At 38.6% G+C, this 27,075-nt stretch overlaps 1 protein-coding gene across 1 annotated transcript in view; it reads left to right on the top strand.

Annotated features, from left to right (window-relative positions):
• Positions 1 to 27,075, top strand: part of CELF2 (CUGBP Elav-like family member 2) — a 377,540-nt gene that overhangs the window by 54,643 nt on the left and 295,822 nt on the right. Inside the window, exon 2 of the mRNA XM_051635638.1 lies at positions 15,927 to 15,962. Within this exon, the coding sequence (XP_051491598.1) occupies positions 15,927 to 15,962 (36 nt within the window). The remainder of the gene's footprint in view (positions 1 to 15,926; positions 15,963 to 27,075) is intronic.

The following is a 27,075-nucleotide window of genomic DNA, read 5'->3' as shown; positions in this document are numbered from 1 at the left end:
GAGTGAGAAATGAGTGATGAATATAAAACTAGTGCAGGCCTGTGCACCAGTCCTGGTGCTTCTCATGAACTTGTGAACCAAGGTTGCATTTTCCTATTCTGTTGTGTCCTGCAAAATTCCTCTTTTTTTTTTTTCTTTTTTTTTTTTAACAGAAGTTCCTGCAGGAAATACCCATAGACCTTAATTTCATACTTACTGCTGCCTTTTTGGTTATTTTTCAACTTCTTCAGTGAATGGTTTGTGCTTTCAGTGTTTCTGTTCTGTAGGAGGGAACTGTGGGTGGTTACAGCTGTAAAATGTGCTCCGTAGCCTTCAAGCATTTGTTCAAAAATGTCCCAGTTGCTCTGTTTGAATTTTTAACCGGTTGAGTGGCATATGCCAGTGACCTGGGGAAGCCTTGCTGGTCCTCCATCCCAAGTGTCCCTGCATCCCACCAACACTTGGAGCTTCTGGCGATTGCAACAGGACCCATAGCCTTCAAAGAATGGATGAGAAGTGAAGGTTGTATTGTAAGCCCAACAGCTGTTGTGGGTGGGAATTGAGAGGCTTCTGAAGGTTTTGTACTTGGTTTAATTTTTTCTCAAAAGCTTCTGGACAGCCGGTCCACAACCTATGAATCTGCTGAAGCCGGTGGGGGAAGGCATGAGGGAGTATTAGGGAACAGTGGGAGCAGTCTTGTTGGTAGCCAAGAGCAGAAGGACCAAAGTATTGATTGGGAAACATGTGAGAAAAGGATACTGTTTCCAAAGAGGGAGCAGAAGGCAGGAACAGCAGGTGGTTTGGACGGGAAGAGGGATTTTGGATTAGGGGCAGGGAGCGAAGAGACCACAGCTCGCCTTGGTTTTCATCCATCCTGGCTGTTAGGAAGCCTGTGAGTGTTATGTCCCCATATTAACACTCTCCACAAAACTTATTTTTTCTTTTTCTCCTCCTTCTTGTGGTGATGTGGTATTTGCAATGCAACTTTCCCTGGTGCTGTTGTTCTTGAGACATTCCTCCTCTCCTCGTGCCAACTATTAAGAGTCATCATTGTGGAACAGCGTTTGAGCTTATTCTTCTCCTGGCATAAACATCTTTGTAAATGTTGAAATGTTTTGCAGCTTAGTTATAAATATAGCAAAATCATGTCATTTTAGTTCCAGCATCTGGTAGGATCACTTTAAAATATAATTGAGTAAAAATTAGAATTTAAACAGCAATTTTGTCCCTATTTTGCTACTTTAAAACTGAAAAATTCAACTTTTTTGTCATGAGATGTATAAACAAAGCTCTTCTTTTTTTTTCATGAAACTAAAAATAACTACAAATGCAGTCTGTTTCCCAAATTGCTTGCAATTTATATTAGCAGTGGCTTCAAGATTCAAAGTGTGGATCTGCCTATTGAACAGTCCCTGAACTGATGGCTACAAGATTGTGGGCTTTGTCAAGGAGACAGCCAGACATGAAACCCTGCTTGCCCTTTTTTAATATTCTGAGTGTTCATTTTTGATGATTTTTTTAAAGAAATGTAAGCCAGATGAAACACGTATGAATCTCATTGCTGTATTTACAAGTTCCTGCAGTGTAGGGTGTTCACCAGGGACACAGGTGTCTGTTCTCCATGCTGCTGAAAGGGGTTATTCAACCTCTCTCTTGGGGAAGTACATGGCAGATTTGTGGTGGGGTCTAAAATTGAAATAAAGGATCAATTTATTCTCTCCCTACTTTTTTTTTTTTTTTTCTTTCCCCCTTCTAATTTATTTTCTTTCTTCCCTCTCTTGGTTTTTGGGGTAGCCTTTGGACCAAAAGCCTTTGAAATTCTATCCCAGGTTTTGCCTGTCCAAGTTTGGTCTCAGCTTCAGCACAGAAGTTTTGCTAAGCCCTAATAATAGGTACAAACCTCTGTTCAGAAGAGGCTGCTTGGAAGTAGGTTGTGAGCCTCACATTTTTCAGAGCACTTCTGTGAACCAATTATGAGTTAAGTATCTCAGTTTAATCTTCTGAACAAACAGTGGCAGTCATCTTCCCTTTTACAAGGTAGTTCAAGCCTCTTAAATTCCTGGTTTCTTATAAATCAGTTGAAGAAACTTCTGTGCTTCCTTGCAAGGAAAAGTTTATTTACACATACAGAAAGAGCCCACTGCTTCTCTACAGAGCTGGAAAAGGGAAAAGCCTCTCCTCTCTCAGAGCTCCCCAGTCATTGTGTTTATCTTTCCAAGAGTGAAGTATCTTTGTTAGCCCTGGTTTGTAATTTCTATTTCTGTGTGAAACAGTAAGCTTGTTGTTTGGCAAAATGGCTGAGCCTTGGCTACTTTCTCTGTTTTTCTTCTGATGACTTGAAGAAGACTGAACACATTGAGATTTGTAACTGTGTCTCAAAATGTATTTCTTTAGTCCCTGCTGCTTGATCAGCTACTTTGGGGGAGGCTCTTGGGGAACAAGGTCTGCAGATTTGTGGCTGTAGTCAGGAGTCTTAAAAATATGTAAAATATGGGCCCTGCCAGAAAAGCTGCTTCTAAACCTAATCAAAGCAAATCTCCTAGGCAAAGGATGGGTCAGGACACAATTCAACTGTGATCCTACTCCAGGCTTCCCAGTTTCTAGCATTTAGATTATGCTGTTCTCAGTCTACCCAAAGGTCTCACCCCTTGGAAGACATGGCTAGTAGAAAAAGAAAACTTAACATGACTTGGTGGTTGTAAGTTGCTATCTTTTTGCATCCTAACACTTATTTTGCAGTGTTCAGAAAAGATGCATTACAGGGTGAGAGAATTTTACGTGCCATATCTTTATTTATAAGCTGTGGCACACACTGAATTTAATTACTCTCCTTCTATGGCCTAGATTGAGGGCAGCTTCAAAAATGAGGGTGGCTTCTATTAAACTTAATTACTTTTCCCTGTAGTCTATATGGTTAGTAATCATGGGTAGATTCTAAACAAAGATACAGTAGAGAGATTCATTTATGAGAATAGGGATGGAAAGTAGCCTGTAAAATATAGAGAGATGCCAAATGCCTTTTATGTCCAGCTTTAATTTATTATTATTATAGATAGCTAGAATAATAATAATGTTTCAGTGTGATTAAGAAAGGATTACTGGGGAAGGGGTGTTAGTTGAACTTGGACTCTGGATGTTTAAGCAATGAATTCTTCAATTTCTTCAAGTTCTTTTGCAGATTTATGGGGTGAAAAAAGGTTAATGATAGAATTTTTTTACAATGTGTTCTATTGACTATAGATGGCAGATCTGACAGTTAAAATGAAAATTGTTCCAGAAGAAACTTGAGTCAAACTAATTATTGGAGATGTTATAGGGATGTATAATTATATTCACCTTTAAAAAAAAAAGGGAGGGGTAAAAAGTTTTATTACAACTATGCTTTTTAAGGAACAAGTGGAGAAATAAAAGCTGTAATTGTTCTTAATTATAGCTAACTGTAATTGCACACGACTGCAATATGCAGCACATCAGCAGCAAATTAAGAGATCTTGGCATATGCATATAGTGTACAGAGCAACTCTGAGCAGAGGTGTAGTTTTATGAACATAGTTATGTATAATTTAGATCTCCTACTTTGGATTCCTTCCGTGTTGATTTTATTTTATTTTTATGGCTATTGTAGCGAGATAATTGTCACTTGGAAAGTGCTGCTGCAGTGATTTATCTGTTCTAAATGAGTCAAAAACCTTCAAAAGAAAAACTTGTTTTCTTTTACACCAGTGATGTGATGTGACCAGAAGAGATTTTCTCAAATGCCCTTGTGCATCTACATATGGAGATAGATGGCTAGCAGGATTTTTTTTTTAAGCATCTGAATATAGTCAGCACTGAGCTCCCTAGGATTTTACAGCATTTCAAAAAATTTTGTTATTAATCTATCCACAAGTTTTTTAGATTAAAAACCTCCAAAAACGTAGCCCATGAGTCTTTAGCTCATGTGACGATGCTGCTCTGAACAAAATGTAGGGATATAAACACCTAAAGGTAGACTCCAATTTCTTCTCGTTGCACCTGATTTACAGCCTAACTTTGCTTTGCTTTTTTTTTTTTTATTTTTTTTATTTAGCTGCGTGCACACAGCTCCCGTTTTTGAGTGGTTTTGAGTTTTGCCTGTAAAACATCAAGGTGTTACACAGTGAACTGAGAGGGAATGCAGATGCTTAAAGGAGGCTGTTGAGCTTCAAAAGTACTGTTTATATTTCCTACTGGAAAACAGATTCTTGCTTAAAGGAGTGAGTGTCAGTGCTCACTGTATTATCAATGAATGTGTGCATGTTCTTGTGATGGTGATTTCTGCATCTCTTCAGTACTTCAGATGCATTCAGTCTTTGTCTTGATGTGCCAGGATCCTCTCTGATGTTCCCAACCTGTTTTAACCCTCCCCCCCCCAAAAAAAAACACAACACGAAACCCAAACCCCATCTGTCACTGAATGCATTCCTTCTGAAACATAGTTTTGCAAAATGTTTCAGTCTTAGAGCAGCAGCAGAGTTTGTTCAGCCTAAACTTTATGAACCAGGAAGGATTTTTTAGACTGCTGGGATAGGGTTGGGTTTTTGCCCTGCTTGCAGGTACAAACTGTAGCCCCAGTTGTGAGGAGCTCTGCTTCTGAGTTTGCTCAGAATTGTAGCTGAAGGACGGAGATGTGCAAGAAGTGAGAGGCAGACTTCTGAGAGTAAGAAGCAGCATCAAAAAATTGGGAGAAATCACTCACAGCAAAAAGAATAGGTAAAACAGATGGCTAGTTATGCAAGCAAGCATTCAAAGATGTAGGTATAATAGAAGTTAAGCTTGTTCTTGCAGGTAGAAATGAGAAATCAAAACTTGTTGTTTCAAAAGATTTACTGCATGGAGAATGTCACGATAACTGGCATGTTCTAAATAAAACATTTGCTTCAAATGGCAGCACTGTGGCAAAAATGTGTCTTTCACAGGGCTGCTAATAAGCAAATGTGAACAGTATTTCTTGACAGCAGGCTGTGGGTGTTTTTAATAAATCTGTCTTAAGTAGAAAAGGAATAAAAGCTGAAACCCAAATAGTAATCCACTTTGGCTACTGTTTCCCCACTCCAAGTACAGATGGATGCAATGACCCTGATCAGAAATTATTGAAGGATAATTCTGGTTAGTAGAAGCTAATGTGGAATTAAATGTGTATACATTTGTGTATGTGTTTCCCGAAAAGCTAGTGATACAATTCCAAATGCTGAACATGTTCCCCACTCCTCTTTGTTAATACAGTGTTGCTGATGCTTGGCAATAAACTATTATTTCTCTGCTACTTCTGTAATTACATTTAATAATCAGCTCTCACAGTCCAATAGTATTAAACGTAAGAGTCTTTTCAACAAACTATGATAAATAGCTCCTTGCAGAACTGTTGTACTTGAGGAAGCTTTATGGCTCTCTTTGTGAGATTTGTCATTTTCTTAATGCAGTTTCAAAAAGCTTCTGTGCTTCGTGGTGGACTGTCACTGTATTTTTCCCTTCCCCCTCTGCCTAGGAGTGTAGCTGGGTAAATGAAGCTTAATGTGCCATTTCCAAGCACTGTGACACTCCTCCAGGGCTGGTTACATTTACCATTGCTAAAGTCTAAATAAAGTGAGTTTTAATGAGCAGGAATGCTTGCTAATAGCTGATTCAGGTACTTAGTAGTCCATGTTATTTAACCGTGGTAGAATTACAGAACATAAATGGTCTGATGATTAATAAATGTACCTACTCTATATTGCAGCCTAATAGTTTTTGCCATTAAAGAACTATCCTAACATCTTCTGGTTTGGATGTGGTTGATGAGAAAAGGACTTGCTTGTAGATTTATATCACTGGTAAGTTACAGCTTAAAAAACTTCATATAATAATTCCACACCACCATCAATATCTTGTTCAGTGACATTCATGAACTCATTAGAAAATGGTGGTACTTGGGTACTTCAGCTTCCTGAGGTGGCCAGCTCAGCAGATTTAGTCTCTCTGCTTAGGGCTGTCAAAAATAAGTTCAACTCATCCTTTTAAGGTCAGAAACAAAACAGTGACTTAGATCTTTATCTCCTTTCTTCTCTTTTCCTCTTAATTTTGGGCAGCAGTAGAGGGAACAGTAAGAACACAGCTTGACCACAGCGGGTTTTTTTGAACACTTCTGATTTGTGGATGGGCAGGTGGCAAGAGGAGAAAAAACACCAAAGGAAAAAATAACAGATGAACAACAAATTGACAAGAATGAAGAAATAATAGCATCCAACATCTGTTGCCATTTGCACCGAAATATGCAGAAGATACTGGAGTATTTATGGAAAAAGTGTAAGGACTGTTTTGAACTTGAGCTAATGGGACAGACACAGCATGCTGGCTGGTGGGCTTGGTCATGGAGTCCTTTTTGTGTTTTTCCTATGACCTCCCATGTTTCAAACAGACATTTTTTTGCATCATGTGGAGATGTCAGGACAGAAAGGAGCTAAGCAGTGACTTGATCTTTGACTAATCCAGTAGATGGAAAGACAGTAACTATTTTGTCAGGTGGATTGAAAGACAGTATGGGCAGATGTCTGAAGGTGATGTTGGCAGCATCGGTGTTCTAGGTAGAGATGGGTTGTTTTCAGTAGTTCCTGTATCCATCCCATGAAACCTGATAAAGAAGAACAGGCTTTTCCAAAGTCATTGAATGCTTCGTCAGAGCTGGGTTAAGGTAGCTGCAGCTTTTATCAAAACTGGTTTCTGTTTCCAAAGCTGGGAGAGTAGACAGAGGAGTTTGCATCTGCCTGTGGTACAGCATGTGGCCATGTCCAGCATCCCTCCTACGGCAAAACACGTCAGCAAGAGCTGACCTTGTGAGATTCCTAGAATTTGCTGCCTTCTGAGTGGAAAAATAGAAAGAGAGTTCACTGCTCTCAAAACTGCAAGTAGGAAGACACCAAAGCCTGGAAATCTGGGGGTTTTTCAGTTGGGGGGGTGTTGTTTTTAGTTGGTTGGTTTGTTTGTTTGCTTCCTCCCCCCCGCCCCGCCCCGGGTATATACCAATGCAGTTCATGTAGTAAACAAGTAATTGGCAAGGCCATCCTCTTCCTAACTAATGTTAGTTCTTCTAAGGAGCCTATATTTCAGCATCTCACTTTGTTCCAGAAGTCCCTCAGCTTCTCAAAACTTCAGAGGTTCCCAAATGCATGTCTGCCTGTCTGTATTGGGTAAGAAAATGAATAAGTATTTGAATACATAATAGCTGAAGTATCCAAGTTGTTCTGATTCAGTCAAGTATTTTGAGACCAGGATGAGATGCCAATTCCAAGCTTGGCATTTTTTTGGTGGAGAATCAAGAGTTACTTCTCTGAAATAATCTTAAATAAAGCCTCCACATTTTTTGTGGCTTTAAGTCTGTGTATATTAGTGAAAACATCCAAGACTAAGGAATGCCAAATTTTTGAACTATTAACATGTGAAATTGAAGGGAAAGGGAGAACAGTGAGGTGTGGGCATTCCATGGAAAACAGTTGTTAGAGTGGCTTTATCTTTTTGGCATTCATCACTGAAGACATCAACATTTGACCCAACCAACAGCTGTTACCTCATAAAAGACACTTGTGTAGCTGGTACATACAATGGCTCCTCGCACCATACACAAGTATGACAAAGTCTCAAAAAGCAGAAGACATTTACTGCAGCCCTGTAAAAAAAAAAACATCCTAGAAACTAAGCAAAGAATCTAGGCCATCACCATCTACAGTACTTGAATAATTTTTGTGTATCTTTTGCATCCCTGTCATTATATGACTTCTTGGAGTTGTTCAGCCTGGAGAAGAGAAGGCTTCAGGGAGACCTTATAGTGGCCTTCCAGTATTTAAAGAGGGCCTGCAGTGAGGGTGGGGAGGGACTCTTTATCAGGGACTGTAGTGATAGGATCAGGGGGAATGATTTTAACTGGGAGAGGGTAGATTTAGATTAGGTATAAAGAATAAATTTTTGGTGTGAAGGTGGTGAGACACTGGAACAGGTTGCCCAGGGAAGCTGTGGATGCCCCCTCCCTGGAACTGTTCAAGGTCAGGTTAGATGGGCCTTGGAGCAACCTGGTCTAGTGGAAGATGTCTCTGCCCATGACAGGGGGTAAGAACTAGATGATCTTTAAGATCCCTTGCTACCCAAACCTTTCTTTACACATGTAGAATTAATACATGGCCCAGAAGTCTCCTTCAGTTCTACACTTGTACTGCTGAGTTTGACCTCAGATTACTCCTGAGACTTCAGGCGTGATTCCCCTCCCTTCCTTTGTACAATGGAGAAGAGAGAGTGGTAAAATAGAACACTACAACCAAGGTAAATGGTAACACAAGCTACAAGTCAGTAAAATACCAAGTATGCAAAATTTTCTGCCCAGGCAGGTTAGAGTAGATTTAATGAGCATCTGTTTTGGGTGATATTTCTTCTCATTTTGGAGAGAGACAGAGGGTATTTTTCTCCCACTAAGCTCATACAGCTCCCCTAGGCAGGAGCCTGTGCATCACTTCTTTCTCTGTACTAGCAGGGTGAGGATGTAGGAGTTGGTACCACTGTGGCTTCTCCTACATGTTCTTGCTGCTGCTTGCTGTGACCCAGAGAACCAAAATCTGTGCCCATGGTTCTTCCTTCCCCCTTGTTTCTGAGCCATTAAGTTTCAAATTGCAGCCCTTCCCTGAGAAAGCACCTGGCAACAGCTGTCCCTGTGCTGTGACAGAGGTATGTGCACTTCCACAATGGCAGGGTCTGACCTTGGAGCAAAGCACCAAAGTGGGATCTTCCTTAATTCCTCCTCTATGTCCTGGTGTTTCTCCCTGATGACCCTGGCTAATTTGCATCCTATCAATGCCCCCATTGCCAATGTATAAAAGAGGGACACACTGATGTGTTTCATCCACCTACTCATTTTTATCTTGCTCTTAATACCAGAGCAGAAGGTGTGAGAGGAAGGTACTTGCATCTGAGATCCGTGGTGGGTACTTAGATTAGGGATTTGTAGGTAAATTGCAAGGAGTGAGGATATGGCCCATATTATGCTTTAACTTGTAAGTTATAATATTGTTGTCTTCAAAGATGGGGGGATGGAGGGTGTAAAAAGAAACTTAATTTTTTAGGAAATATATAAAATAATCACAATTATGAGGGCATGTTTTATTTGGGGTATTATTTGTATATCAGACATACACTGGACTTGCACTGTTTTGGTGGGAGATGCTTATTATGACTGCATGCACAGAGATTTCTTTCCTCCTTACCTGAGGAGGAATGAAAAATTCACAAGTAGCAAATTTAGAATAGTGAAAAACGAAGCTTTTAAAAATAATAGTGGGAGAAAACAACAAGCATGTTCGTTCATGTCCTTTATCTCAGTCAGCTAATCTTGCAGAATGTCAGCTTGTATAGAAATAGATTTTTACATATGAACTTGTTACATCACTTCCTAAAAAAAGAGTATTTAGCTTGTGCTTAAATAGCACATTCAGAGACTGTTTATGCAGTATTTCTGCTGCAAATTTATGATTCTCGTTAGGTAGCTAAGCTCTGTGTGAAGCTTTAAAACTGCAGTGTATTTATTTGCTGCTTACTGTGTGAAAGATAAAATACAGTATAATCAGTTTGAAATCTTAATTATTATTTTTTTTTTTAACATCTTAAATTTTTTTAAAGATGAAATAGTTTCCTCCCATTTTGATCTCTACTGGTGATAGGGCACAGTTCAAAACAGAAATATATGCACGTGTTACAGAGAAAACAAAACCTTCTGTGGAATGCATCAGATTAGTCATAGCAAAAATGAATTCAAAATTCAAAATCCATGTTTTGTCCAAAGGTAGCTTGTTTATTTTGATGCACTCTTAACAAAGCTGAGAAACTCTCTAATTAAAGACCAGTGAAATACCTCGTATCTCACAATGGTATTTTAATACACACTATTAATTCTTCCAAGTCAAATCCAACATAGTCCCCCCTATGTGATTTTTAGGAAGAGCAGAGACAACTAAGTGTCTTTGGAGGTGCCATTTTTCAGCTGAAATGTGAAATCAATGCCCTGACCATTTGGGGTCATTAAAAATCCCATGGCACTTTTCTGCAAGAGTAGAGGCATTGACTCCCAAGGCTTGGTGAAATTCCAACTAAGTAATTATATTCCTCCTGATACAACCTTCCATTTAAAGTTAATTTAATGTTCCTCTTCAGCTGTTCTCCCCTGCTTTAAGTGGAAAATCCTTCATTTCCCTTTGTAAACTTTTCTTTAGTTCTGCTTTATGCTGGTAATTAGTAGCTGTTTTTTCTCTTGCCACATCATTGATGTGTGTCTGTGCAGTAGGAGTGAGCGTGTGTTGCAAGCTTGAGCCCCAACAATTTAAGAAGCTGCTTATTGATGGTCTGGTGAAAAGCCATTGAAATTAACAGGATGTATCACTTTGACTTGGTGGTCACAGGTGTTGCTTAACGGAATATTTTGGACTCCTGTCTACACTGATTTTCTTGTGTTCTTGAGTATAGGGTAGAGCACTGGTGGTATGGTGCTTGCCTAGAGGCAGGCAAAGCCAGGGAAGAGGAAATTCTACATTATGAGGGTGGTGAGACACTGGCCCAGGTTGCCCAGGGAGGTTGTGGATGCCCCATCCTTGGAAGTGTTCGAGGCCAGGCTGGATGGGGCTTGGAGCAACCTGATCTAGTGGGAGGTGTCCCTGCCCATGCAGGAAGGTTGGATCTAGATGGTCTTTAGTGTCCCTTCCAACCCAAATCAGTCTGTGATACTAGGAAAACCATCAGGTATGGGTTTGCCCATGGAGCAAAACAAAGGACAACCTCATGGTTAGGCAATATTTGGAAATATTTCAAGGTAGAACATTACTGCAATTTGTTACACACACCTTGTCAGCACAGTTGGCATATACAGTTATTGTTGATATTCCTGGAAAAATATGTAACTTCTCAAGTGATCCTCTCAAATACCTCATTTCTCTTGTACTTACTTCTGTTCGTGACTATGTCCCTTCTGGCATGATCAATGCTTGTGCCAGCTGTAAGACTGTTTAGTAAAGGGTTGAAAATTTCACTAAACCAGAAAAAGTAGCTTAAACTTTGGTGGTTTTGGGGCTTTTGTTTTGGTGGTGTTGGGGTTTTTTTGTCTGTTTTGTTTGATTTGGTTCGTTTCTTGTTGTTTTGGGGTGTTTTTTTGTGCTTCATGGAAGCTAAGACTAAGTGCTAGAACTAACTGCTGCTACACATCCTAGGGAATCAAATAGGTCATGGCCTCTTGTCCTGGTTAAGGCGGGATCTTTTAACCCTTCAGGCTGAAAGAACAACTGCTGGCTCTGATGCCTACAACCACGGCCTCAGGCTTTGGACATTTGTCTTCACAAGCTGGAATACTCCCATATTCTGCATCTCAAGAGTTTTCTGCTTGCATTTGTGCTGTTTTCTAAATAGCACACCATACAGATCCCTTATTCAGCTTCACTCTTGTCCTCATGACCTTATCCTCATGTGCCTCACGCACTGTAGATGGGATTTATCCTTTCCCCAAAGTGTGAGATGGAAAAAGGAAGAATGGTGTCATGGTTTTAGGAATATGTTGCTCCCTTTCTTTTTGCATCTTCCCCAGCAACCCAACGGATTTCTTAGCTCAAGTTCATATGCTTCCCTTTGCACAACAAAAAGTGTTCTTGATGGAGACCTAAGACTTTCCAAATCTTCCAGATCACTAAGGGTCCTGATCTTGCAGATGGAAAAAATGTTTCTAAGCACAGTCTTGCTTTGCATGGTTTGAACTCAGTACTTGCTAAGTTTCCTAGCATGCATCAAGCAGACTATACACAAGATTAACTCAGTTGCATTTTAAATCCCTGCCCTGTCTCTTGTGCCTCAGTTTACATCTCTACAGAAGCTGTCTTGGTTTGAGCCAAAGTAGAACATAGAGTATTAAACAGGAAAAATATATTTCACAGTTAAAGCCCAGAGCTGTGTTGTGCCAAACCCTGCACGTAGGTGGGTGACAACAGCTGCCAGTCAGCCTCTGAGAGAAGAGCACCATATGATTTCTCAGTGAACAAAACATGTAATACAAACAAACACTTTACAAATATTCTGAGTATTTTTCCTGAAGAACTTTCTTGAAACAAAAGTAATAGGCAGTAAAGTCTGTTTGCTGATCTTTATGCAGATCTTCCCATTTCCACTTCACTCTAAGGTTTTGACTAAAATATTTATACTTTTCTGCTTTGGTACACATCCTACTCTGATCTTGCAGGAAGAATCTCTCAGCCTGTACAGAGAAATGACAACATGTGTGTGTGTGGTGCTTGGTTTGTCCACACTTGCTTTCTGGGTTTTACCCTCTCTGGAGGGTGCAGAGCCTCTCAGTAGGTCACAGCTCCTCACAAGTCTAATGAGCCATTTGTAAATCTGCAGTTTGATTTTTTTGGAAGACTACATGTGAAGGGTTAGCATTTTGGGGTGCTGACCTCCTACCCAGAGCCCTCCTGGCTTCAACAGCACCTGCATCTTCTATGACCACTCTGCCCAAGATCCGTCCTGTGCAGCTGAACACAAAATGCTAGGAAACTGTGAATTACCTTCCTGGAAATGTTGTGTCTGTGCTTCCTAATGTCTGCCTCCGCCTAACAGCTTTTCCAGGGTCTTTAGCCTTGTCCTCTCCTGTCCTTAGTGTTGTTGTGCATGAGCATATCCCATTTGCATTGACACTGATTTCTGTGGAATTCAGAGCAGTCCCATCAAAGCATTTATGTTTCCATCCTCACTCTTTTTCAAGGTCATCCTTTCGTATCACAGGCAGGACATGAAAATACATGGTCTTATATTCATTTTCCTTTTGAGTATTATCCTTCTCTTAGTTTTATCAAATAAAAAAATATATTTCTTTTCCTGTAGATAGAGTAAATTATGAGTTATGTTTATTGCATGTGTCATTTGGGAGTACGAGGGATCTGAAAATTGGTTGTCTAAGTCTAGCTTCAGTTTCTGGAAATACTGCAGAACAAGTATTCATTATCTTTAAATAAACTTTAAGGGTTTTCTTGATGAGTAATTTGCTCCATAAGATTTCCTTTTTTAAACTCCCATGAAATGTATTTATAGAGCAGTGTTTCAATTCCTGATATTTATAGGACACTTACAGTGGACATTAACCATCTTCAGCAGTCCATGTACCATTTATTTCCAATGCCATCGCAGGGATAATTGTGTTTGTTTTCTAGGAAAACAATATTTTTAGTTTAATAACCTAAAGTGGGTTTTAGTTGGTTTTTTTTTTAGTGGTTTAAATGTTTACTGAGTTGATGAGAAAGTGATATCTTTGGATAGCTGGGAAGTAATCAAGCTCCTCGTTTACTTGTGAATTTTAGAGTTTTATTTGAGTTCGCTCAGTATTTCAAAAATCGTTACCTTACATATTTTTGTTTAAAATTGGAATTTGACCAAATGTGAAACTGGCAGCACAATTAATTACATTAAAAATGTATATGCTAAGGGCTGGCAGCGTCTTTGCTTAAGATTCTGACCAAATTCAGATTTTTTGCTACTGTATCAACGATTTAATAGTTGTTTTCATAAAGCCATCATGTCTTGTAGAGAGGGTTAGTTAACAAAAATGAAAATCTTTAGAAATTTAGATGCACCAATCACACACTGCTCTGCTCAGAAGCTGACATTGTGTTTCCAGTTTAACATCATTCTCTTTTAAACAAAGCTGCTTCTGCTTCTTGAGGCTTCCTGCGGTACCCACCTGCGATTTGCCTGGTTGTCTCTTTGAGCTGGATGAGCAACTGCTATTTTATAAAATATGCTCCCACACCCTAAAGCAATAAGGTTTGTGCTTGTCTGTTATTAGAGTGATAATAGGTAGCTAAAGGCCAGGGAGTCCCTTTAGAAGAAGAAAAAAAGAAACACCCAACCTGACTTTTTGTCCAGGTTCTTTCCCTGAAAAAGCATTTTGATGAAAAGGAGATGGTGCCGGGGATTAGTGGTGCAAGGGGGAAATTTCCTGACTCTTGGAACCCTTTAGTGATCCAGTTCATTGGTAGGTTACAGCAAATAGTATGTTAATTCTTTGAACTGTGTAAGTTATGAGCAGGGCTTGGAAAATAAGGTGGTATGATACTAACACACAGGAGAGTTTAATAAAAATAAAATACCTAAAATGTGCAGCTGTATCAATTACCCCATAGAAACCAAGTCTGAATTGCTCCACTCTAATTTAATGTTCTTATCTGTTTCCATTCTCTTCCTCTTGCTCCTGTCCCTCACCTTTGAAGTCATTTATATCATGGATTTTGTTCATCACAGGCACTTGTTAAATTCATACCTGTCTGCCTTTGCTGGGCTGGGAACTGGCTCTTCTGAGAGGTTTTATGTATCTGCTGGTCTGCTGCTGAATGGGGTGTGCAAGAAAAGGGTGTGAGCCAGCTTTTTATTTTTTGCTTATTCCTCTTTGCAACCACCGAGCACAGTTCTGCTCTGTGCCTTTTGAAGCAAAACACTGGGAGGTTTAAGGCAACCTTCTGTGACCGGCAAACTGCAGAGCTTGAAGATAGAGACTCAACGAAAATGCAAAGCTGTGCATGTTTAGAGGGACCATTTTATCTTCTCTGACACTGTAATGGAGTCTACAATTGCCAGTGTAACCATTAAGAAAAAAGCCCTGGTGACTTTTTTTTTTTCCTTTTTTTCCCCTTCTTTGGGTTCCTAAATAAATTAGGCTTGGGGGTTCAATCTGTATTGCTAAGGTTTATACCCTCACAACAAAAAAATGTAGGTTTGGTTTCATATGTAGAGATCACTAGATCCATTGTTTTGGGAACTGTCGAGGCAAGGAAGATTTTGAGACCTGTCTTAATTACTACCACCACAATCCCCAAAAAAATAAGATTTTTTTTTTTTTTTTTCCCAGTATGTGAAAGTGGATGGAAGGATTTTATGTTCTTCAGCTGTAAAGAAGAAGAGTATTAGGTTTAGAATTGTCCCATACCACAAGTTCAAAGCTAGAGATGTGAAGTATTGTAGTTTAGATCTCAGTTGAAGCAAACAGGGTATGAGTTAACTGGTTGTCTTCTGTGTAGCAAACTTAAGCATAGGGCAGAGATGTCCTTACTGGAGGAGAAAAATGTGAAATGAGATGGACCTCTGGTCAAGTGTGGGAGAACAACCCCCCTTGTTCCTCCATGCTGTTTTTTGTGAAGGTCTTACACATGACAGAGAAAGGAGAAATGGAGCTATCCACCTGTTTCCCTGATGTTTGGATAAGGTCTAAGCAAATGTGCTGGGGAGTGGAGCAGTGGTGGTGTATCTGGGATGTGTTTTAAGGATTGTGTACTTAGGCAATTATCATGTATTTAATGATGTTTTCATGTGACACACTGGTTACATTAGCCCCCTTTCACTAACTCATATTCAGCTTCCCTCAAACAAATTGCAAACCCACAAAACAGATTGAGGAAAGTAAATTGGATCAATAATCACATATTTGGAAAATAACTATTGCCAAAAATCCAACATAAGAAGATTTATTTTTTTTATTTATTTTTTTTTTCCAGAGCCTGACATGGTTCTAAATCTACCTAATGTCCTGCTTTTGCTGCAGGACTGAAAAAAAGGGAACTTTTTCCACTGGAAAATTGGCCCAGTGCTACATTTTGGCTATGTAGGATCGTACAGTGCTGGCATATGAAACAGTGATAATTTTATGCTTTAAAAAATGAGTAATTGAAGCATGGAGAACTTTATTCTGATGAAATCCTCAGCTCATACTCCATCATCTGTTTTTCACATTCTTGTGTATATGATCATCCGGACGTCACATCCAGAAGTGATGCATTTGTGTCTGTGTCTGCATTCCTACAAAACACAAGCAGTATAAAAGCATCTTTAAAATTTTATAGCTTTTTTTTTTTTTTTTAAGCCAAGCTAATTTTTCCTCACTTTGTGTCTTTCAGAGAGACTGCCACAGAGTTATCTGGAACATTACCAAGGTAAGCAAGCTGCTCTATACCGCATCAATGTGTCAGTGTCTGGGAGGTGCTGAAAGAAGCACAACCTTTTAAGCCAGAACATGATCCTTTCCCTGAGGAAAACTGCTGGGATATGGAGAACTGGAGGGGAGAGAGGAGAGTGCACACTGCATGCCACAGACAGACAAATGACTGAAATACGGGCACAACCAACACCGCACAGCTTAGAGTGACACGTTGAAGTTGCTTTGAGGCTTAGCACAGTTGTGCACCTGATGAGAAAAATCCCAGATGTGGCTTTCTTCCAGCTGTGCAATTATACCCATTGCAGGTGGTTTGGCTTTTGCTTTAAATTTCATCTAGGGGATGAGGGGAGGGAAATGGGAGGTAGGAGGAAAAAACACTGTGATCTTAAGGTGTTTTCATTTGGAAAGCAGGAAAGTAGCTTAGAGTGAATTCTTCTCTGCTGAGAAAGCTTTTCATAAAATAATAGAAGTAGACACGACTCCCAGGCTGCGATAGAGATTTCTGAAGAGAGACCTGCCTACATAATGTCAGAGGATGCAATAAAATGCTGTAATCATGCATAAAGAGAAAAGGGTGGAGGGAAGAGAAACAAAAAAATCTGATATGGTAACCTGTCACTTTGCAGAGATGTTTGGTGAGCAAAGCCAAATTGGTGCTCTCGGTCTTCTTGAATCTTCTTCCACCAGTTTTGTTCTTTGAGGTGCAGAGGGTTTTAATGAGATCATGGGTTGGGGGGTGATGTTATCCTCTGAATACTGCTAGTATTGTAGTTCATACAACGTAGAATGTTAAAAGGATGTTACAACAAGAAAATCAGTTTTCTTTAAGTGTGGTGATACATACAAGCCGTTTCTGTTTCTAAGGAAGAGATTAACGTCTACCGTTCTTTATGATGCGTGTGGTGTATGTTAGTTGGCTTGACTGTGTTTTTAAGCTGTAAAAATGTACATTTTCACTTTATATGATGGTTTCTCCCCTTCCCTATCACCTTATTTTGTAGGTACAAACTTGTACAATTTATATCAGTTGCTCACTTACCAAATACCTTTCTATTTGTGACCTCCCATCACTTGATACCCTCAGTTGTGCAGGCATTATACTGGTGAAATTTTCCCAAGGGTTTGAAGTGCTGACCAATGATCGTGCCTACCTGAAAAATGTACAAGATTTTATTCATCTACATGGCAAAGGAATTACAACTCCTTATACATAAATACAGAAAAACCCCACCCAAAACCAAACTAAAAATTGATCAGAGTACAGAGTAGCTGTCTCCTTGATTAGGAATGTCAATAACACTGCTTAGTTGTATCTTTTACTGGGTTTAGTGCTAAAACATTTTCAGTTTGACTGCATGCCCCTAATTGGTTAGGTATTACATGACTAATATACTGGAAACATGAAGTCCTAGTACTGCAGAAATGAGTTTCATTTTAAATTAAAGTTAAAATGAAAGGCATAGATGCCTGAATAAACATCCAGTTTCATACTTGCCATTAATAATTGCCTAAATGTGGTTTTTGAATTAGTACCACAAGGCTTTAATTTCAACTGTGGCAAGATGTTGCAGGTAAAAATCAGATGCTACAAGCAATGTGCACAAGGCACTGTAATTGTGTTATAAATATTAAAACCAATGATCTTGTCTTGATTGAAAACAAATGTTTACAGCTGTGCACAGGTTGACTAGTCCTCCAGCCTTCTTGGGAATTCACCTGTTCCTGCATTTCTCTAAACAAGCAGTTCCTTGGGGTTTCTAATGATACATTGTGATGTATTAATCTAATTTTTTTGTTGTTGTTCCTCTTTCAAATTTCAAGTGAACCATTTTGCTATTATTAATTCACAACACTGAAAGTCTGTTTTCCCCACTAACACCACATCTTCTTCCACCCTCACTCTGCGACTGGTTTATAGCATATAAAATTTTAGGTGTTGCACCTTGAAACAATGAAATTAGTAAGTGTTCCCATTGTCACTGTGCTTGTTGTATTATGTCTGTTGGGGCAGGAAAAGCCCTCTGTAATCTTGGAAATCTAACTCTCATTTGTGCAAGCAAACATGATGCCTTTTCACACGGCAAAAATCGCTTGTGGTTATATTTGTAGCCAGGATTGATTAAATTCTTTGCAAGCATTTGTAAACTTGTTGAAAGGGTCTTTGCTGCAAGCAATGTAAGTGTGAGCAGATGTGTCTGTACTTGGGATAGTTTGTCTGACTGTCAGGAAGGTTTAGGCACTGGTGGCACTTATTTTGTGTTGTAATTAAAAACCAAACATCAAGAACCTAATTAAAAAAACAAAACAACAAACAAACAAACAAGCACAAACAAAAAAAATAAAAAAACCCTTCTGAATTTTACATAGTTGAATTAAAGAAGTTAGAGATGTGCTTCCAGAAAACCCTGTAAATAGTCAGAAGTTAAAAAAGAGAATATTTTGAATATTCTTTCTACAGTAGCCAAGAGAGGTTACTTGAAATTATGTTTTCTCTTAAACCAGAAAATATCAGAAAAAAAACAAAGTATCTTGGTGTATGGTGACTTTTTAATATAGTAATTTTCCCTTAAATACTGATTGATTTCTGATGATTATTTTTAAGAATAAGTATTTATATCTTGCCACTGAAGAGTATGCATTGATAGACAGAAGTAGAAAAATACGAGTTGGTGGGCATCATGCAGAAGGAAAGCTAATAGATAAACTTTGCCTGTAAAAAACATGAAAATATTCAGCACGATTATCTTGTGTCAGTTCTAATTTACCAGCTATTTCTGATGATTTTTCAGAAGCTCAGGCTAGAGAAGGGCTTGAAAATTTAAACTTAAAATATGATAAAGAAGATTCACGATTTTAATATTCAATGACATTATATCTATAAACGTATATTATGGGTTTTTTTTTGAAGAAAGGCTTTCTGTCTGCAACAGCACATCAAAGAATGGATCTTCACAAGGAAAACTTTATAATAATATTAAGTTGTTCATTGCATGACCTATTTAGAGTACTCAGATACTTCTTGTTGTAGACTACGTAATTAAATTTTAAATGGAACATGATAAAGAAATTATACTGGTGATCTCTAGAGATTTGAATACCCTATTTGGGTCTTTACAAGAGTGTAGTGAAGGCATACTTTAAAATTTAATAAAGGTCTGGCCTATTTTTTTTTTTTTTATTCCTTTTAGCTGTTCTGTAGCTGCTACAGCAGTCCTATTTCAAACTGTATTTGCTCCCAACATTACGTTGATAGTAGCTGTGATAACAGAGCAAACTAAAAGTATTACAAGAAATAGAGCTTCACTTGAGAAATCCACCATTTAAACATGATACTGAACAATTAATGAATGAAGATAAGCTCCTAAAGTCTTGGTGTACCTAAGCTTGCAAGCACCCTTTCATAGCAAGCTAAGCTGTGGAGAGAAGCAGTAAATCAGGGGGGTTGGATTGCTCCAGCACGGTGCCAAGCCCTGTGGGCATAAGGGAGATGATGTTTGGAGCTTAAACGAGAAAATACTCGGCTTCAATATCAAAGGAATTATTTCAGTCTCCAGCCACTTCTGTTTGTTTCTGTGAATGTGACTTTAAATATAAAGAAGAACAAATATTTTAAATACAGACTAACCACATGGATTATTTATTTGCTTAATACTAGGTTAGTAATGAGAACAGAAGTAAAAATTGGGCTGCTTTCCCACTTTTATGTAGTGACTCAATTTTACATTTCACTCAGGAGGGGGGGACTAAAGTTTAAATGGTCACCTCCACCTCTAAGCTGTCCTTATTTGCTGTTAAAAAATTCATAGTAATAATTTGCATAAATATTTTTAATGGAAAAAATTGTAGAACAATCTCTGCTTAAGTCATGAGCATAACTCAGGAAAACGTGTATTTTGAGGCAAAGGCCATCTTAAAACTGTCATTTAGAATTTTTTTTAGAGTGGTGGGAGGAAATCTGCAACAATATATATAGTAGTATGGGTACACTGATGTGAAACAATCGCATATGTTCAAAATGAGAATTTAAATCTTTAGCTTGTCTTAGAGCTATAATATTTCACAAACTTTACATGTTTTAAGCCGGTGGTCTGGAGCAGGTACTAATGTTAAGCCCTTTTGACTTGGGGTTTTTGTTCTCCACCTTTACATAAATTCCTTTAGTAATATCTAACTTCCATTTACTGTAGACACTGATGTTCTTGCGTGTCTATAGCATTTTGAAAATAGAATTTAAGTACTGAAGTCACTTTGGTACTTTTGAAAAATGTTAACCTGCAACTTCACTATTATTTAAATCTAATGCAACTAAGCTTTCATCTAAAGGGAAAAGAAGAATTGACAACCCACCATATGACAAGCAAAATGAAATCTCTTGATCACTAACTGTCAGCAGTCTTTCTAATACCATTGTGTTAGGGAATGATATGTCTTCCAAGGAGCTAAGTACACAAGGTTTTGAATCATTTCTGTCTTGACAGCCTAACCCAAGTAACTACTTATAAGTGCTTGGATGAATTATAAAAACTATGCGGCTCTGTAGAATGAGTTAATAAAACATCTATGAGCACTTTAATTACTATAAAATGAAAAGGATTTTTTCCTGACAATAACAGGGGCATGGACTAAAGACCTATTTGACATGTCAGTTGCTGTTTTCACTGGTTTTGCCTGGACTGTGGGAGCTGGGATTAGCTTCTGTATTTGCTCTTCTGGCCCCCTTCAGGTCAGGTCTTGCACCAAGCAATTCGTCTCACTCAGAAGACCAGGTTATTCTTTTCCCTCCTCATGTTCGATAGACTGTGGATGTTCTCTCATGTCACCAGTGCTGCTTTACCCGTCATGTCAGGCTTGAACACCCACCCAACTACACCACTCTCTGCCAATCTAAGGCAGAATTTTCCTCACCTTGACATAACATTTACTGACGTTTTATTCTCCCTTAAATAATGCACGAACTCAGCATAGTCCATTTGTGACTCTGATTTCTAATGGAGAAGTTCCTCTTTCCACGTCAAAGTCTGTTCTCAACACTCACTTCCTTTTAGAAGCATATAAATGATAGGTCAAGGAAATGTTGTTCATCCTGGGTTGCAAGCAGAGCTAGCTGGTAACATTAAAATCTCGTGAATCTCAAACTATATGTAGCTAACCAGAGTTAGTCTTTGGGAATGAAATCATCTTGTATCTTTTTCTGAAACCACATCATTAAAAAGAAAATAAAATACTCCAGCCCTCGATATTTAAATGTTCTAAAGTTAACTGTCTTAAAGAGCAGGTTTTCCATAATTTGGATGCCTGCCATTTTCTGAAGAAAATCATTTTTTAAAATTGAGATTTGAATTTAAGTATTCACTCCCTTAAAAAATATATGGTTTTTTATGTTTGACCTTTTCTATGCCTCAGATACTTATTTCTAAGTGGTGTTTTCTTTCATCTAACCTTTGAGCTGTTTTTCTGTGCTGCAAGCACGACTGCCTATTACCCATTGTACGTGCTGTATAGGATTGCCCTGATGTTGTTTGGTCTTTCTGAGATGCTGTAATATAAATTATAGTAATTACTTGGGATAGTAATGGGTTTGGTGTTATTGTAAGTGAATCTGGGTTATTTTGAGGAAATAACACAAGTTGTCTCTGAACTATCCTCATTTTTTATTTTTTCTAAGTAAAGCTTCAATATCATTGAAATGTGAGATGAAGTTATTCCTTCTAGTAGCTGTCAACTTTTCTGTTGTTGTTTTACATCCATTTGAAATATGTTTTTTACAGCTAATGTTAATCTTAAACCACACTTATGTGCAATCTGATCCCTTTCTGAAAAGATATTTTTAAAATTTTAAGAGGAGCCTAAGGAGCATAGAGGTGATTATCCATATGTGTTTACTGATGACTTGCATTCAAAAACTAATAAGATACCAGTGGCAGGATTCACATTGCCTACATTTAACTGTCACAAAAGTCATCGCTCTAAAGAACTGGGGGGGAGAAATGAAGTGAAATAGGTGCCTTATCTCAGGACAGGTTGAATATCCTTGGGGGATTGTTTTTCTTTCTCCATTGTCTGAAAGTGGAGCCTGGGGAAATAGCATAGACTAGATGTTTCACCAGATGATAGCTTTAATTTAAGGTGAGTCCCAGCAGCCTGAGTTTTATAAGTGTTAAAAGTGCCAAGTGACATAAGCTGATGCCTACTGGAGTTTTGAGGACATTGGCATCCTTAACCTCAAAAAAATTTTTGATATTTGGTGCTCAAGTCCTAAATATAGACCCTGGGAAGGAGGGGAAAAGTCAGACAAAAATGGTAGTTGGCCTTGATATGGCTCTGACCCAGAAGGCAGTAACTCTTCTCACAGTGCAGAGTCCCCAGAAATCACCAATGGCAGTCCTGAAACAGCTCCTAGTTGTACATAGCTTTGAATCTTACAATGAGTGTAAGTGATTTTACTCAGTGGCCTGGATTTTGAACCCACAATCATTTTCACCAGCAATTGTTAACATCTCTCACAAACACTACTGAATTTAACAGGAGACCTCTATCTTAAAAGTCTGGTAGGGCTTTTATTTTTGTTCCCTATTGTAAAACTCTAAAACTAGAGATATATTCCCTTTGCTTTTTTCCCCTTACTCCCCTTTACTAGACTTTCAAACATCTTTTTAACTCATCTTCCAAAGCATTGTCATCCAAACATGCCCGATGAGGATAACACAGCAGAAATGGAAGGACTCAGGTCTCTTCATTTCCATTCCTGAAGGTGAATTCCAAGATCGTGATTATTTTTATTTATACAGTGCCTAAAGAGTGCTAAATGCTTTATGGAACAAATAAAAGAACTCTTGTAAAAAGCACGCGTTCCTATAATCTAATTTTAGTCTCAAATCAGGCAGTATGAATGCTAAGCAGCAGGGCTTGAAGAAAAACAGGAGGTATATGAGGGCTACACTAATAAGATTGAGCAGTTATTTAGGTTCATTATCTGTTCCACTTAATAGTGCTGCAATATCTTACTGGTTTAGGTTAAATTTACATTGGTCTGGGGAGAAAATTTGACTGTCACAAGAATGGGATTTCTTGGATTTGCTCAAAAAAAGCACCTTTGAACAGCAGTTTGAATGAAGATAGAAGGGACCATTACAGGTGAATTTTGGGAGACCATTCCACTGTAAGAAACAGCAAAGAAAACCAATTTAAAATTCCGAGTGGTTTTTCCCCCCCTACCCCCATCACTTCATTTCCCAACTCAGTTTGAAATATTTGTTCTCCAAGTTAGTAACTTGTGTATATCTTCTTCTTAAGTGTTGTTTTAGCACTTAAGATGATCAGAGCACAGTTATTTAAAAAGTCAGTGCAAAAGTTTAAACTTGTAGGAATAACTTGAGATGTGAATATGTGCTGGGGGGTGGGGCAGTGTCAGGAAGCTCCCACAGATACTCCTAGGACAGCAGACTCCCATTTAGTGCTCCCTTCAATCTACTCTGCCTTCTGAGCATTGCTTCTTTAATGAAATAATAGCTGTTGTAACATTTACAAAAATTGCTATTGTTTGCATGATGAAAAAAATCTGCTATGAATTACAAACAGATCTTAGACAATTCTTTGTAAAACATTTACAGAGGTTTAAAAAAACCCCAAATGACCAAGAACCTACCACATTCCCCAGCGTTCAACGTTAACAGTTTATACTTCATCTACATTATATTAAAAACATTTTTACTGGAGTCCATAAATGTTACAGATTTTGAAAAGGTAACGATCACAGTGGGACTAGATAGTTACATAAAGCCAGACGTGAGACCTGCAAGTAGTAATTGGTGACTGTTTTTTATTTTTTGAGGGTGCTGAGTTGAGATTTCTCCTATGAGACAATGTACCTTTTCCCATCCTGTGCCTTGCCATCAGAAGCCCCTAAAGTTTTTCTGTGGTCAGCAGAAGACTGCGAGCCCCAAACTCCTGTATTCAGAGCAGTGCTGTAACTCTCTCACTAGTGATGATGTTTTGCTAGTTTGGAGCCACCAAGGACCTACCCCACTTTCTGTGTACGTTCTCCCAGTGTGTTTTGCAAGTTGTGCCCTACACAGCACTTCTACAACAGCAAAGTGCCGGCGCGGCGCTTCTCTTAGCTGGGCTGTAATGGGAAATATATTTCATTTAAGCCCCTTGGATTTTTAGAGTTTTCACACTGTTTTCTGCAGGGACTATTTTAGCCTCAGCAAAGCCATGATGTTGCAGGGTGAATGCAAATCACGTCTGTTTGCCAGAGTCTAACTTTAATGGGTGCCCACGGAGAAAGAATGAGGGGAAACAAGATGCCAGGCTTCACCTAACACACACACACACCAAAAAATAGAGAGGTGACTCTCAGCTTTTTCTGGTAATTTTGCTTCTGAACTTTTATCTAATTCATCTCACGACTGCTCATGTGCTTAATTGTAGAGAATAGCCTTGCTGATACCAAAGTGATTGCACAAGTCAGTGCAATTTTAGCATGAGTAGTGCTGCTTACTCATTGTGTAAAATGAGGATCAGCTGATTTGATCCTGGTTTTGTCAGTAAGATTATAGACAGCTCTGTCGGGTTAAGAAAGGAGAATATGCACATAGGAACTCAATTCTGGTAGCATCCTCTTGAAATGTGAATTGGGAATCACAAAGTGCAAGTCTAACATAAGAGCCTAATACCATTTAAATACATGGTTTGGGTTAATCAAAAGTACTGGGCAACTACAGGTGCCTCTGACTTTAGTTCAAAGGATAAGTGTGCTTTTCTGAACCAAGCTATTAATTCAATTTTTAAAAATGTGGCTGTGACATTTAAAAGGACTGCTAGGGCTTGGAGCTCAAGAACCCATCTTTAAATAGATATTCAAAAATTATCTTTATGAAGATTTTTCTGTTGGGGGAGTACAGGTGCACCTGCACCAATGTGCTCGTGGATGTCAAAGAGACTGTGACTTGTCTCAGATGCTGGTTTCATTCCAGGATCACATAGTGAAGTAAGCAGAAGTTCCTGCAACTAAGAAGTTTGATTTAACAAAAATGAAATATTATTATTCATGTCATGAGTAATTGAATCCCCAGATGTTCTCATTCTGTATCAATGGCTGGGGACAATATGACTCTAGATAGACTGTGACAACATGAATTGATTTCTTCTTTCCCTTTTTTCTTCTTTTTATTTTTTTTTATTTTAAACCTGCAGAGTGACTGTGGTGGTTTTTTTTTTAGCTGATTGCTTGGAGCTGACATTACAGGCTGTGCAGCTGTAAAAAGGACCTTCTCATTTTCATTGAGAGTAAATAAAATAAAATATTGCAGAAATAGCATTGCTTTTCCGCAGTCCTGCCCCTGCAGAAATAAACAGAGATAACTTGAATAAAGCAATTGAATTTGGAAAGGCATTCACAAGAAGAGATGGTTGCTGCCAACACTGAATATTCAGAGTGTGATAATAAAGGTAATCATGTCACTAAAAAGCCACCTGTTACTTTCTTCAGTTTTTACCTAAAGCATAGAGTTCAGGGTGGTTTTTTTTTTCCTGAATTTATAGCAGAGAGGGAAGTCTAGTCCTTTAGAAACCTTATTATATGCAAGGTAGTAATTCCTTATTAAAGTTAAGTAGAGAAAGAAACCACGCTCACTAATGTTTCTAAAGCTGTTCAACATTCAGTTTTCCACAAAGGAACAGAAGTAGGAAAACTGTAAGTGCTTGTTAAGGCAAGCACATGCAGTGCATACAAGTAATAATTCTGTTTTGCTGAGCAGGGAAATCACACTGAGTAATTTCTCTAATAACAGAACAGATATTGCACCTCTGACCCCAGAGGAGCTCCAGGCTAGTTGCAGCCCCTGGCCCTAGCATCAGCAGAAAGTCCAGGAACCAAAGCAGGGGCCGAGTGCTGAGTGGTGCGAAGATGAGGAGAAAGGTGGCAACAAAAGAAAAGTTGACATATGACTTGTAAATATTCTGGCTGATTTAAAAATTCAGAAAGTGATTAATCATGAAGTTACTTCATTCATTGATTTCCCACTCCCATGACCTGCTCTCCAGAGGAGCTGCAGAATTGTGTCCAGAGTTGTGTGTCTGACTGATATTTCCTGCTTCCAAAGAAAGTATTCTATCCACTAGGAGTGTACAGTAGCAGAAACTTCTAATTGGCATTTCATATTAGCTTTCTTTTTAGAAATGATGCAGTGATGATCTTTTTCCTCTCTGTTACGGAGAATGCCTGTGGAAATAACAGTTCAGTAGCTGAAACAGGAAAAAAACCCAGAGTATCCCTCAGGATAATACTGCACATGTAGAAATGGGAAAATAAATCATACAAGAAAAACGTTCAGTTAAAGCAGCAACTATATCTTCTATTTCAAAAGTTGCAAGGTGAAAAAGAGTGATGTGGTTTAAAGGGGATATTGATTTGGCTGAGCTATGCATGAACTCGTGCCACAACCTCAGTACTTCTCTGGTCTCTGAACCTCTTAGAATTAATGCAAGGGTTTTAGATTGATTGCTTGAAGTTTTTCTGTAAAAGCAGTGAGTCTGATGAATGGCAAGTACTCAAGGTGGTTAAAAAATAATAATAAATATAAAGTTACTTTAAGGACTGAGAAAAATGTTGTCAGTTGTACTTCCTTGTAGTGCTGTATGGTTAGAGAAAGGCAGTGAGAGACTGTACCTCATTTCTTCTGCCTTCCATTTTATCTTGTGAGTGATTGACTTTCTTCAGCATCTCCATCGGGTAATGTGACATAAATGGGAAATAAATTCCCATAATGAATCTGTCTCACAGTGCCAGGGACATAACAGACAGTCTTAGGTATTCATCCATTTGAAAAAAAATGCAGAGCTCAGGCAGATGTTGAAAATCTGGCAGTCAAGTTTGGCTTACTATTATAATGCAGGTTTTCAAATTTTGATCATAACTAGATGATACTTTTTTTAACTTGTGAAACACTGTAATGCCTTGGTAGTAGGTGCTGGATAATGGGAAGCGTGGTAGGAGCTGTTTGTCTTTACAGCAGCATAAGAGTTGTTGTTTAGGGGGAAACCAGTGGTACATCTCTTCATCTAGTATTATCTGGTAGCTGCTTTGAAAGACAGGCTGGCAAGGTTGA

Source organism: Apus apus, chromosome 1 (genome assembly GCF_020740795.1).
Source record: "Apus apus isolate bApuApu2 chromosome 1, bApuApu2.pri.cur, whole genome shotgun sequence".
Taxonomy (NCBI): Eukaryota; Metazoa; Chordata; class Aves; order Apodiformes; family Apodidae; genus Apus; species Apus apus.
The sequence above is the reverse complement of the archived record's forward strand: the minus strand, read 5'-3'. Positions and strand labels throughout refer to the sequence as shown.